General features: G+C 39.8%; 1 protein-coding gene across 2 annotated transcripts in view; it reads left to right on the forward strand.

Moving 5' to 3' along the window:
* Nucleotides 1-15,085, forward strand: part of sema3b (sema domain, immunoglobulin domain (Ig), short basic domain, secreted, (semaphorin) 3B) — an 80,712-nt gene that overhangs the window by 51,345 nt on the left and 14,282 nt on the right. For both annotated transcript variants that reach the window (XM_042408171.1, XM_042408172.1), the window contains exons 2-4: nucleotides 1,446-2,048; nucleotides 7,559-7,716; nucleotides 9,181-9,243. In XM_042408171.1, the coding sequence (XP_042264105.1) occupies nucleotides 1,868-2,048; nucleotides 7,559-7,716; nucleotides 9,181-9,243 (402 nt within the window). In that variant the 5' untranslated portion in view covers nucleotides 1,446-1,867. The remainder of the gene's footprint in view (nucleotides 1-1,445; nucleotides 2,049-7,558; nucleotides 7,717-9,180; nucleotides 9,244-15,085) is intronic.

Genomic DNA, 15,085 nt, shown 5'->3' on the forward strand with positions numbered 1-15,085 from the left:
ATTTGGGCTTAGAATCAGCTCCAGTTATCAATGCTTTGGCTAACTTTGGGACAGTGCAAGTGTCCCAAATTTAGGCTTCTGCTGGGCCAATTTTTTCCATTTGGATTTCCTTAAGCATTTTGAAGCTTCTTATTTGAAAAGTGCCATATAAAGAAAGATAATTGGTGTTATTTTATGCCATATATTGCCCCACTTACTGACAGAGTGAGTTTGCAGTAGAGAGCAGAGTTAGCCCCATGTTGGCCAGGCAGCTGGTTTCGTTCCAAGACACTAGAAAGGTATTTATGGAAAGGAACAGAAGCAGAATGATAGAGGTCACTGTGAGGAGAGGGAGAAGAAACAAAGTGAAAAGGGGGAAAAGCAGGCCGTTGCCTGTTACTGACCGAATACCCACAGTGAGGTGTAATATAATAAAGGAGACTGTTTCTACTGAAAGACTTTATTGTTACGACTGACTGCAGAGTCCAAAGTCCTGAAAGAGGTGTGTGTGTGCATACATCCATGTCCCGTGCAGACTTTTTTCAACACAATATTCACATACATATAGGCTGACAAACCAGTGACCTCATTCGGGCTCCTGCCATGGCGAGTTGAGGTTTACAACAACACACTTACAACTGAGACACCAACTTATTGGGGATTTTTCCAAACCAATAACTAAACTGTCACCTTTAAATTCAATTCCAATTCTCAAATAACTTCTTTACTCCCTTAACACGCTCCATTGACAGCAAGCCCTCTTATACTTACAGTACAATAAGCCAAACCAGATTATAAATAACAACATTTTGAAGCTTTAGAAAACTTGTCACATCCTGTATCTCCTTACTGTGAAATTTAATATAGACACCAAATCTCATTACAAAAACCAACAGTTTTTCGCTTTGTGTAGCTGAAATCACTCACAAGTGACTTTCTGAGAAGCACCGATACACTCATCCATTCATACATCCATCCATGTCACTGTCAGCTCATTAGGCTTCAGCGATGAAGAGATCTCATCTGGTGACACCGTCTGTCTGTGTGAAGGGAGCGAGAGAGTGTCAGCAAGAAAGAGAGTGAGAGAGAGAAGCCAGTCTGAGTTGGCAATGCCACAGACACGGACATGGAGAGATTGCGCTTGGCTTGGCAGTGGGCAAAGCATATCTCTATCTCTATCACACACACATGCAGTCTTCATTATCATGGTCAGTCTGTGTGTGTGAGAGTGTGTTTTGGATTATGTCCTTGAGTCTTGCTGTAATATGAAGAGATATAATGTTGTGTCCATAATGGAGGCTGGCATTAACACAGCCTGGCAGGGGCATAAATCTGGCTCTGACTAAATATACCTCAGATGCCAGTGTTTGTGTGTGTTTGTGTGTGTGTGTGTTCAGGGGCATCCCTGGCAGAAGCTAGTAGTGTCCATTCCTAACTCCTCTCCCTCTCTGTCTCTTTATTTTTAGATATCTATGCCTATGTGTGACGTTTTTGTCCCATCTTGGCTGTGAAAGGTGAACTTTGTCGTCCTTCTCGGGGAGGAGCTGTGGATCTGCCAACAGAACTCTTCAGAACCAAGGAGGACATTGTAAAGATTACATTGAATATTAACAACTCAAAAGGAAGACTTGAAGAGATTGAAGCTCTGCTAAATTAGAACAACAAGAGAGAAAATCTGTTTTGGGTTTGCAAAGCAAAGCTGATACTGAATACTCGCCAAACAGGACTAAACCCAAACCAGACCAGTCCAAAGGCAGGTGGAGTTCTGAATCATTACCAGAACAGGACTGGTAACTAGGCAAAATCCAGCTGAAAACAACAATAAATTCACTACACAGACTCAAAATTTCAGAGTTGAAAGGAAGGAGTTTGTTTTAAGCGTGCAAAGATGATGACCATGATGATGATGATGGCGGCCATGATGGTCACCTGCAGCTCTCTGTTGCTGCTGGGGCTGGCCGCCGCCCATGCTTCCTCCAGCACCATGACCCGCACATCCTCTTCAACTTCATCCTCCTCCTCTTCGTCCTCTTCATCCTCCTCACCACGCATGAAGCTCTCGTACAAAGGTAAGAACTAAAGCTTTGGGGAGCAAAGTTGCAGCATTTCTGTCTAAAGAAAGCAAATTTGGCTCACGGGTGTACATGTGTGTGTTTGTCTCCTACAGTACACGTAATGTAGTAATGCAGTATACTTTGTATACTATACATTCTGTGTGCAGTACGTGTACACATTCTTAGCCACACATACACTTTCTCTGCTTCATGTGATTTTCTGCCATATCCTTTTCAAAGTACACAGTCCTGAACAGTAGCCAGGCGTAATTTGTGGTTACTGTGATTCACAGCCACACTCATACACAAACAGATGCATACACATGCACAGCTTAAACACACAGTGGCAGGGTTTTGTGTTTCATCTTGAGTATTGTAAGTTAGAAGAAGGCAGCTCAATGCCCGACACAACCACATGAACCAGGGATGTGTTCCATCATTGAGAGCCAGCAATTACAGCCTGAACTAACTCACCAAGGACGTGAGGCTCGCTGAAGGCCGCCTGCCCAGCTGAGATATGTGCTCCCTTTAATTTAGACTGAAGGTAAGATGTTGCATACAGGATGGAAAACCAGGGGCAGAATATTTTAGTTTTAGTAGACACATGAAGGACTTAAAGAGATCCTGACAATCTCATGCATCACTGAAATAACTTTAAATTTTATTTAGCCAGCAGGGAAGCAGAACACAGCAAACAGTAGCAGTCTGTTTCTGTATTCAGTATTCTGAAAGGGTTTGCTGTTATTTCTTATGTCTGTTCCAATAGAAATAAGCAGTACAAGTAGGTGGACATTAAAATAACTCTTGACATGGTGATTCAAATCCAAATAGTGAAGTAATGTTAAAAACTGTTTTTAGCTAGACTAGCATGCTGCTCAAGGGATGACAGTGTAAGTTAGTCAGTCTTTATGTCTGAATGTGATGCTAGCATAACATGTTAGCATTTGAACTTATCATGATAAATGTAAGCACATTATCATCCTAATTTATTAAAGTCGAGATGAAATGAAAAATGCACTTTAAACCCTTTTATATCACATCCCCGGTCATATTGTAAACCTATTTAACAATATATGCCAAAAAATCAATTTGTTTGTATTCTTGTATCAAAATCCAATCATGTTTTCTTCCTGTAAAATAAAAGAGGACATGTGCTTACATACACTTGAACCAACCAATTTTAACCAATAATATCATGATATCCACCCATCAATCAATCTTCAAATTTTAGCAGCACAGAGCTAAGATTCATTAGCTCGCCCACTTTTCAACATTCAAATCAAATTCCTATAACACAGTATACATACATTGTTCATTTAACATGTTAAATGTCAGCATGCTTGCATATAAAAGTTGTTAACATGCTTGTAAACTTGTTAAACTGTGACCATGTCAACATGCTAATAAGTTAACAGCTGAGTGAACGTGCAGCTGAGGCAGACAAATGCCACATTCATGTCATATGGGATAGATGGGAAAGATTCCCATGTTAACAACTTGTGAGTGTTCAAGTCACAGGACAAGTTAGGACGATTGTATGATTACAGAGTTGGTCAAATGAGGGTTAAAAATAGTGTGCATTGTCGATATACCACCATATCCAGTGGATGTCGGTTTAATCACCTTGAATGATGCATTTTGGCTTCATCCCTGTTTGCTGGAATTTGAGGAACTTGAAGCACTGAGTCAGATATATCAGAGCTTTCAGAAAAATCTGAGTTTTCTAGTCATAATTACGACTTGGATATTGACATGAACGCCGTTTACAAGTTGAGATCTCATCATTCTCGTCATTACAATCATTCTAATATGACATGAAAGATGAACCACATCAGATGATATGGAGCTCAGCCTGACAGGCTCTGAGTCAGATGTCCTAAAAGGAGCACAGGACATAAGATTGATTCGGCCATTTTTTTAAAATTTTTGTTTTAATTTTTTGACCTTGTAGTGGTTTTAAACAACCAAGAATACCAAAGTTGTCTTTTTCATCCATCCAGCAGTTTCATTTTCTGGTGTGAGCTTTACAGCCTCACAGGGTAACTAGAGAAAGTATCCATGACTTAACTCAAGGATTGCCTTAAAATTGTGTTTTTTGTTTTGAAAAATAATGTGAACATACTGAGAGAGGAGACACGACTAACATATCGGCAGACTTGACTAACACAAAGACAATTATACTATATTTAAAAGTTGTCGACTACATTATTCCATTAGTATTTACTAGACAATAGGTATGTTAAACACGTGACATTTTCAGTGCAATATGTGTCTTCTCTGGGTACACATTTATTATCAGTAGCAGTAGTATAGTAGACTTGAGTAATAAAACATTTTCTACAAATAGCACATTAATGTAAAACAGGAGCAGCAGACCTAAAGTCCCTGATCTCATGCAGGACGCTGGTTGTTGGCGTCAGTGTCTTAATTAAAGTTATAAATTCGCATTAGAACAATAGCAGACTAATAAAGCCGTTTTAATGTCTAAGCTCAGAGGGCCTCGGCCTTGTTTTCTTAAGTTCGTGGTTTAAGCTAGGCCAGCAGGGGAGGATGCAGTCCCTTTATTTCTTCAGTTTGTCAAGCCAAGAACAATGTTTTTTTTTCCACTGCACTTATTATAGTTTACGTTTACAAATACAAGTTGAATTTTCCTGGGCAATGTTCCCCCAGAATTTTCTGTTGCCAGCTGGGAAACAGCAAGGACACTCAATTTTTCCATTTAAACCAATATAGTGTCATTACTGTCAGAGGATTTCGTTCTGCTTGTTCACATGTGACTGGCTTTAGGACACAGTTCAGAAATGGTATATAAATAGTACTAGTTCATTTGAGTATAAATAGTACTTTATTTGAGTATCATGCTGTCATACTGAAATATCAGGTACCCATTCTTGTAGTTATTGTCTATATGACCACTGAAGCATTGCCCAATCCTGTCTGATGTCTCTGAGCTCTCATCTATCATCAGCTCTAACTATAATCATTATTGGTGACGTTAATTTACACATTGACAATGACACAGACAAGAAGGCAACTGAATTTTCACATCTATTGGAAGATCTGAGCTTCATACAACATGTTAATGAACCAACCTATAGCTGTGGTCATACCTTAGACCTTGTCATTACTTTCTGCTGACATTTCATCAGTCATAGATGTGGCTCTGTCTGATCACTACTTACGTGAATTCACCGTCTCTCTTCATATATTACATAGTAATTCTAGGCACACTGTTAAAAGAAGATATCTTCCATCTGAAATGGCAGAACATTTTATTTTGCATATAAATAAAATGTCTTTGCCAATTCTCTCTTCATCTGTTGATGATCTAGTGGACAATTTAAATACAAAACTGCAATCCACTATTGACCATATTGTCCCAGTCAGGTACAAAAAAATCCTCAAAAACAAAAACCACCATAGAGAAAACTGAATATCAACCAACTCAAAAGAAGCTGTTGCAAAGCTGGACGGAGATGGAGAAAAACAAAACTTCAGGTCCACCATGATATCTTAAAAGAACTCCTAGCAGAATACAATGCAGCCATCAGAAACGCCAGACAATCTTACAATCCAAGGGCTCTATTTTCAACTGTTGACAGTCTCATAAACCCTGCCCCTAACTATTACGCTGATCACCTGAGCGTTACTAAATGCAATGAAATTTATGCCTATTTTCAAGATAAAATCAGAATGAATATTATTCAGAAAAGGCTGGACAATGTACCACAAAGTATCGCCCCAAAATTCAAATGCACCATGCAAGTTTTTTTTCATCAGTGGACTTGGAAACAATCAAGAAAGTCGTCTGTGAATTAAAATCCTCTATCTGTGCTCTTTATCCCATTCCCACCACTTTTTTAAAATTGGTTTTTAACTGTTTAGCAGATGAAGTTTTAACAATAATTAATCAGTCGCAGGAACCTTTCCTGCAGCTTTTAAAACTGCTTTAATTGAACCACTGCTTAAAAAAGACAACGTAGAATTACGCCCCAAAACCAACAAATCCTCATACCAAAACGACAGAACAGGTCTATTAGTCTCCCAAAATGACCTATATGAGTTTTTTCTGCACCCTCTAGAGGATGGATGGGGACCAGTTTTATGGTGTGACAACACTGTGGTTAAGGTCAGGTTAGGTTTAGGCACGAGAACCACTTGGTTAGGGTTAGGGAAAGATCATTTTGGACACCTGAGCTGCGGTGACTCGCGATGTCTTTTGTGGAGAAAAACACTTGGTTGGAAGCAGGAGGTGAGAACAGTTTTCTCCTGCAGCAAAGGCCACTTTTTGCCTTTTTGCCACCATGTTAACTATATAGCCATCCCCCCTACCTGCCTCCTCCTGATGAGGAAGTCACCTTCTATTGACATCACTTGAACAGCATCACTTCCTTGGGTCATTATTACAACAGCTGCTAGATGGCATAAACATAACCATAAGTCATTTTTGCCGGTCTGAATTTTAGACCTATACTGTTGTTTTTCTTGTGACAGACTGCCCAAAACTCTGGAACAGTCCGCCTGAGGGTCTAAGAGGCTTTAAGTCTGTTGACACTTTCAAACAAAACCTTAAGACACATCTTTTTACCAATGCTGTCTCATGACGGTTGTTTTATCTTGTCTTATCCTGTCTTTTTAATTTAATTTCATCTTATTTTATTCTTGTTTTTATTGTTGTATCATAAATGCTATGACTGTCTACTTTTATAAAAGCACTTTGTGCTGCATTTTATGCATGAGTTGTGCTATATAAATAAATTATTATTATTATTATTATTATTATTATTATTATTATTATTATTATTATTATTAATATTATTATTATAAATACTAAAATTAAGTGGTAATCTTCTTTATCAACCTCATGACTTGTTGCAGCCCTGTGGAACTGATTTGGATCTGAAGAATCTGATGTCTCGAGGTTGTTTTGGCATTGATACACTGATCACAAAGTCTTTCATAGGTCATTGTCTATGGATAATGACCATGAATACAATATTTATTTTTATTTCGCCCAACTGTTGACAGTGCAATATGAGTTGAAAGAGTTTCCATGTTGCATTTAACCAGAATGATCATTTGTCCCAACATGAGAACATACTTTAGATTTTTTGTTACCATTCAATAAAAGGTCAGACTAACAGTCAGAAACTGGCAAAAACCCGGCTGGACTCTTGCAGTTATTTCAGTTTTAATTGAGGGTTTTCTGGACCATTTCTCTACCTACCAACACAAACACTTAAAGGCAAACACAAAGGTACATGCACACTCACATTAATGCGCACACACACACACAAACTGGAGCCTCACACATACAGACTAACACACTTCAAATCAATCAGCCAGTGAGACAGAAATCCTGCTGTGTGGAGGTCTGAGTGAAGCTGCAGAGGACAAAATCACCAACGACATGCAATAACCGGAAGCGGTTTTATGTTGTTAAATTATGGGATTCCATCAGTATATCACACATGACAGAAAACAGATAGAGAGGTGCCATGCCCTAAAATCCAGCGTGTTTTCAGAGTTGCAGCAGTTCCATGGCGTGCGGCGGTTCGAGCTGGAGCGTTCCTGCTGCTTCAGCGCTCTGCTATTGGATGAGGAGAGGGGCCGTCTTTTCGTCGGGGCTAAGAACTTCCTGCTGTCACTCTCATTGGACAACATCGCCAAGCAGGAACACAAGGTTGGTCAGATCCACTTTCAAAGAACCGATCACTAAAATCAGTAGAAACTACAATAAGTCACCAACATTTATTACACAGAATCTTTCCTTTTACTGCCCCACAACAGAATATGCTTGAAAAAATATGAGGTATGAGAGGTTTTTTTGATCAATACTAATGACTCTGCTGAGGTTTCAACATGCTTTTTAGAAAAAAAAACCCACGTTGCACTCCAGTCCATTAAAACAATTTCCAACAAAACAAAGCAGTATTATAATTACTGTATTTTTCATGGCAATACACTGTATTAAATAATGAAGACATATATCTGCCAGATGTGTGCTCTAATCAGCAACACTGTGTTTCTATGATAAAACGACTTCATTACTTTAGAGATTATACTGGCAAAGGATGAGAATAAGGAAGTGGTTCATATTTATAACTAGTGCCATATTAGCTGATTCCTAAGTATAATTTATTATTGTTGTTATCAACATCAGACTTCGCACGCTTTAAGGGTTTGTTTTCATGTGGACCTGTAAAGGCCTGACAGAAAGAGAAATACTGTGTGGCCACATTTCGCCAACATGCCTCTTTGAAAATGATTGAATCATATCCTTGCACATATGCGACCAATCAAGTGAGTAGCTTCACATGTGTAAGAAGGGAAGAAAAAGAAATGTGGGATTAATAGAGAAAGGTAGAAAAACAAAGAGGTGCACAGATATGAAAAGAGACCATTTGTCCAAAAACACATTGTGATTAATATCTAAATGACATACTTTGAATGAAGCTTTGTGCTTCTGTATGAAATAGCCAGATGCAGAAACACACTTGCACACATTACACATTGCAATACACGTATACAGATATACTCAGCCAAAAAACACTGAATGCACTTAAAAGCATAGAGACACACACAAAGAAAACATAGTTATACAAGCAAAATGCAGTCTACTGCAAACATCTGTCCACAGCTGTTTGGAGTAAATTATGTGTTTGGTACGTTAGATGTGAAGCCTCTGTTGGTTTTATGTACGTATGTGGGTGAGTTTGATTTATGACCTGGGTGTGCGGATTCACCATAGCTAAAGCTGCTCTTCGATGTGGTGGGGTCTTCCTCATCCTCTACTTTCGAGGGGGGGGGGGGGTAGAGGATGAGGAAGATGACAGGGGAAGATGAGGTCAGGAAAAAGAAGCAGATGGGAAAGGACAAAAGAGGGAGGAAGAGAAAGAAGTGAGTGTGTTGAACAGAAGTTTGGAGAAGCTGAAGGGGAGGGAGGTGAAGACTTTTACTTGTCTAGACCTCTTGCTAAATGTCATACTATTCATTTAGGGACAAACACTTGTTGTTCTGAGGGTTTTAAAAGGAAAATAATTTCTCAAAATGTTTGTCAAGCAGACTTTAAACCAGTAAATCAAACCACATAATAAATTCAGATTTCAGTGACAGGATCATCTGACCTTTGCCTGCTGTGTTTCAGATCTACTGGCCAGCCCCTGTCGACTGGAGGGAGGAGTGTAACTGGGCTGGTAAAGATATCACTGTAAGTCTCTTCACATTACTTCAACTGACCTTACTCACCCCATTTTCTACAGTTCTTTGGAACCTGAAAATCAACTGCATCCCTTAATGGCAAGTGATGTGTTAAGTTAAGACAGTTCCCTACCCTTCATCAACTAAAACAGACTCCCTGTGCATGAACTATGACACAGTACGTAACATCCTTTTTTTAAAAATAAGAAAGACTCCTCATCAGCCCCCAGACATCATACATTCTGCACGTAGTTCTGAGGAGCTCCTCGTGGAGGAGGTAACCGTCCACTCCTACCCAATGCAACACAATGCTACCTTTTAATCCACTGGAGTCATGGGAGTCATCACAAGACAGAAACACCACGTTTAAACAGATATAATAAAAGGTGCAACCCTCCCACTGCTCTTCTGTTTTGGATCTGCCCTGTGGTGAGATCACTTCCTCAAAATGTGTTTGTTTTAAAACCTATGTGACCTGCTCATTTTGATACTGAGCCGAAGACCTTGCTCTTTTTTGACAGCAGCTTACAGCAACCACCAACAGCTGGCTTCATGCAGTAATTCCTTAAACATCAACAAGGAATTAGATAAACCCACTTACTGTGGCACAGCTAGATTTCTGGTGGAGAAACCTGATTTCTTGACCATGTATACACGTCATTGGGTTTCAAACAGGGTTTTTACATGTGCATCACAAAGACTTTCAACAAGTATCACATTCTAGATGTTTAAAGTCTGTCTCCAATAAGTCAGTTTCACAGCTGAACAGTTAACTCCAGAAACATCTTATATCACTGATACACTTAAACTACAGTACTTTCCATGCCATGGTTCCAAATTAAGGTTGAGTTTAGAGGGAAAATCTAATTATTGACCTGCTGCATGTAAACATGTGTTAGGTTACATCAGGTTACAGTACATGATTAAACCTTATTTAATGCGACAAGGAAGGGCTATTTAGAGCGGCCCGGCCAAGATGAGAGTACAGGGAGGGACCTGACTGACAGCACACATGACTGCTGCATACACTACATGTTGCAGGGATTGAACTCATGACCTACTGTAATATTCACAGGGCCGTTTCTCCAAACAAAGGCCACCCTGCTACTTCCCTTAGTCTTTTTATTGGCTGCCAAAAGGTTTAAAAATCAAGATTTTCTATTTTGATCCACAGTAGAGAAACATTTAGTTTCCAAGAATATGTCGAGTAAATACTCCATGTGATGATTATGTGTCTAAATGTGTCCGGGCAGAGCAGGCTCCGCTTCACTGACCGACATGTAGAGGCCACCAGGAGCCTATAGACCACCCAGGATTACATCACACACAATTAACATACAGTTTGTGTGTGTGTAGGTGCGCTACTGTGTGTATGAAACAGTGATTTCCCATCAGTGTGTGCTGACATGCCACAAATTTTAATATATACTGTATTTATGTTCACATGTTTAACAGTGTGTGTACATTTGTTCATGTATGTATCCATTGTGTGTGTGTGTGTGTGCGTGTGTTTCTTTGTGTGTGTAAAACAAACCCTTCATCAGTGTGATTACACAGCTGTAGCAGACAGACAACGAGCTCCATTCATACAAAACTCCAGGCTCCAGTTTCACCTGACCAGGAGACTGTCTGAGTGTGTGCTCAGGTTTCTGTGTGTATGTATTCTGTGTGTGTTTGAAAGAGAGAGTAACAGTGGAGACGGGGAGTGGCGGAGAGAATTAGAAAAATTGCTCCAGAGGAGGAGGAGGAGGAAGGTTCGATGGAGAGAGAAAGAGATAAGAAAATAAAAGAAAAAAGTGGAAGAATTTTGAAGACAAATGATGCATTGAACTGAGTTTTCCCCTGGTCAGTCGTTCTTCTCTCCTTTCTGGCCCTGGATATGTTATTTTTATCCTTTGTTAAACACTCCCTCTCATTTCTTTAGTCTTCTATTTTCTAGGTGAAAACTCACCCACACACTGAGAACTTAGCTGACCTCACACCGTTGACCCTAATTACAGAGAAGTGTGTTTCTCTGAAGGAAGAGGTCAACATCTCTCTCCCTCTCTGGATCTCTCCTCCCCTACTCTCCTTGCTCTCTGTCTCAGTACTCCTTTCTCCTTCTTCCCATGTTCTCTCTGTATCTCATTTGTTCTCTGGGATGGTGCCTTGGAAAACACCACAGGGATTCAATACATGGCAGCGTCACTTCTAGGTTGGCCAGGCGCTCAATCAAACCGAGTCTACAGTGTTCTTTGGTGGGAAGCCAGTGAGCCATTTTTGTTTCACTGCAGTCAACCATCGTAGGAGTGGACCATGATTCAGAGGTCTGTAACCAGGCTAAGGACTAGGTAATGCTCGACAAGAACTAGATACTATGATCACATTGGAAATTAAAAGTGTTTAGTTGTTCCGAACAGCCACACTCGAAGGCGGAGTGAAAAGTTGGGCGTCGTAGTGAAGGGGGAGACGTGATAAGTGATGGCTTCTCCTGGAAGGCATTCGTAGTGCTGCACTTGGTTGTGCACATGCAAAATGACAGAAATAGTTATGTAACAAATGAAAAAAAGAGAGCTAGAGAGATAAATTCAAACCCTGGATCCTTTCTCATTTCCACACAGCTGGACAATCATGATGTGAAATAGGCTCTGATGAAGCAAATGCCAACCATCACTCCCATTGGGTAGAAGTGGATTAGTTATTGGTTGTATTCCTTAACCACAATTTACCACAATCTGTCTTTAACCTTAAAGTAATCTGTAATCATACAGTAACTGCCATGTGGATGTAAAAAAGGGGGGTTTAGTAACTCAACGCAGACTTGAGTATCAGAGTGTTTTATTAGGAAAATTCCTTTTTTTAAGAGTTTCATCGGTCATATTAGATAAGATACCAGATGCTTTCTGTAAGACAAATAGCTAGAAAAGCAGCCAGGTATTAAAGATGATGATTAATGATTAAAATGACAACTATTAAAAGGCAAAATGAAAGAAAAAACATCAAAACCTTGTTTTTAGACATAGCAAAAGCTTGCTGGGTTATTTCACAAAAATAAGTTCAGTACACACAGTATCATTGTAGCTCAATACTTACGCACGTAGGCATGTGATGGTCTTAAAGTTGCCCACATAAAGACAAGTAATAAACACTTCATCACTCACACACACCCAGAGACCACAGAAAAGCCACCTAACATGCACTAACACAAACCCAGACACATGCACATAAACACAGTCAGACAGTGGCAGTAAACAGATGACATTTCACCCAGACACCCAGTCTGACTCAGCACTCCGACTGACGCGTCACTGTAGAGCTGGAGCCACATTGAAACCTACAGAAGTGATAGATTGTATGTTTACGCCGTTATGTTAACACCCACTTTGTAATTTTCTCTATCTTCCAAGACCCATTAACAAATCAGTAGTGATTAGGAAAGTATAATTCTCCTTAAATTATTGAGTCAAAAAGTACTGTACATCTTTTAAACCCTTTTATGATGTAAGACAAATCACCTATGAAGAGGGATGAGGGCTGAATCATAAAACTATTAATTACCTCTGAGATATGAAACTATCTGAGCAGCAGAATGAGTCCTGTAACCAGCAGATCACCAGTTAAAATCTATGGACCAACTGGGAAATCGTGACTGGTTAAAAGGGTTGGGACTGAGGTCATTTGTGCAAATTGCCAAAAAAATAATCCATGTTAACATTTTCTTGACACGCAAATAATCTTTTCTTGATATGTGCATATAATGTCCATCTTCTCAGGAAATACAACAGTGATGCTAATTTGTTCAAACAGCTAATAAAGATCTTTGTTTATGGTCAGTTACATAGCAGGAACTAGCATGTCATCCTTGTATCGGCTTGACAAGGCTGAAGCTGGAATTTTGCTTCTCCAGGCTGCACAGATATGAAGATTCGTTAAGCCCTGATGAAGTGCCCTTGAGCAAGGAACTTAACCCTCAACTATCGAGCTTAGGGGGGAAGTAGCCACCAAATGTGTGAATGCGAAGCTTGATGAAAACCACCAAGTGTAAATCATTTGACTTTTGAATTATTATGTAGCTTGGTGTTTTTCAGATCATCAGTGTGTGGGAATTCACCTTTGTACACACAGCAAACACCCACAGAACATTTCCATCCCATTAATAAGAAGGAAGGAAATCCCCTCTGCTTCGATGGTTCCTCTGTGATATTATTTTAACTACATTTTACAGAAGGTCAGAGTCTAGAAATCAGCCTGTTCCAGGAGAAATATTACAACATAGAGACAACACAAATGTCAACGCTGTTACATTGTCCTGTCCAACAGAAGTGATCAAAGGCATTCCTGGGCTATTACATTCTGCTGTATTGTGTATCTAATGGTTGTTCACTGTGCGCCATCGCTCTGTGTGTTCAGTCTAAGGCTCTCAGCCATTAACTTTATTAAACTTTCCTGGATTGCTGGGACTCTTTTCTCTCACATACACTGATGGATAAATGGGAAAATGAAGGGAGTTATTTTCAAATATCAGCAGATTTTGTTATTAAATCTGTCTAAATATAATAAATGATATGTGTTTGACAGCATTCTATGCCCATTTAACCGTGACTGTATTCTATTATATTAAAACGAAACTTATGACATAATTATGGTGGAGATATACTTGGCAAGAATAATTTGAAGATGTCCAAATTGAAGAAATACCTTCAACCTTCAATATTTTTTGGGGGGATCATGAAAAAGCTTTGCAATATTGAGCAAATTGTACTTTTCATTTGTACTTAATATTATAACTCAACACATAATATTTCACATTGAAATGCTTGAATAAAAACCTAGCTTGTGCAAGACAAACAGACAGATGGAGAGCAGTAGCAGAGGGACAGATAATGGCTGGAATAATAAATGGGTAGATTGGGTTAATCATTTCTGGAGTGGAAAGGATAAAGAGAGAAAAGGGGAAAAAAAGACATCCACGACAGAACAATACAGCTTTATAAGACATGAAGGCAAGACCTAAAGCTCAGGCTGTGGTGAGGTCACAGCCTGCGTTTTGCTCACTGTTTCAACTAATGAGTGAGTGGTAGGTCAAAGGTTGACCGGTGAACCCTTTAACACACACACACACACACACACACACACACACACACACACACACCACGGTAATGTGATTGCTGGCATAATTCACCTCCCTCGTTCTCCTCCTTCCTTTCTGATCTTTTCAAGGTTTTTCAAGAGTCTTTTCTCTTCTTACCTTTTCCTTTCCGCAGCCTCCTGCTCTCTTTCTCCTTTGTCACATCAAAGGGTTGACTTTGTCAAACCGCCGCTCTGCTGATTGCCCTTTGACACACACATATACACACTAAGGGCTTAAAATACAATAGGGGTTAGATTGAAGAGGAGGAGGTCTTGCTTCAGAAACCCACTGGAGATTCGGAGGAAGAAGATTGATCGAAACTTGGCATGAGTATGTTTTACAGGACGAACATGGTCACTGGTGAGATGTGTGTTTTCAGTGTGTGTATGTTCATTCACAGTGTAAATGCGTGTGTCAGCCTAAGGGCGGTGGCAAAGTTGGAGCGTGTGTGCCCCCTTATTCCATGTGAAACAGAAGTCTCCTGTGTTTGTCAACAGCTTAATCAGCCGATCGATTGGTTTAACACCTTCTCATGTCCACACACAGAAACACCTCTGTGTTCACACACCAACTCCCACTCTAACCGCATGGTGGGTTTCAAAGGCTGCAAGGCACGCCTTTGTTGTAAACCACTGAAGGCTGTGTGTGTGTGTGTGTGTGTGTGTGTGTGTGTGTGTGTGTGTGTGTGTGTGTGTGTGTGTGTGTGTGTGTGAGGCCTAATGAGCCACAATTCCGCTTGTGC

This window comes from Thunnus maccoyii, chromosome 4, assembly GCF_910596095.1.
Source record: "Thunnus maccoyii chromosome 4, fThuMac1.1, whole genome shotgun sequence".
NCBI classification, from domain to species: Eukaryota; Metazoa; Chordata; class Actinopteri; order Scombriformes; family Scombridae; genus Thunnus; species Thunnus maccoyii.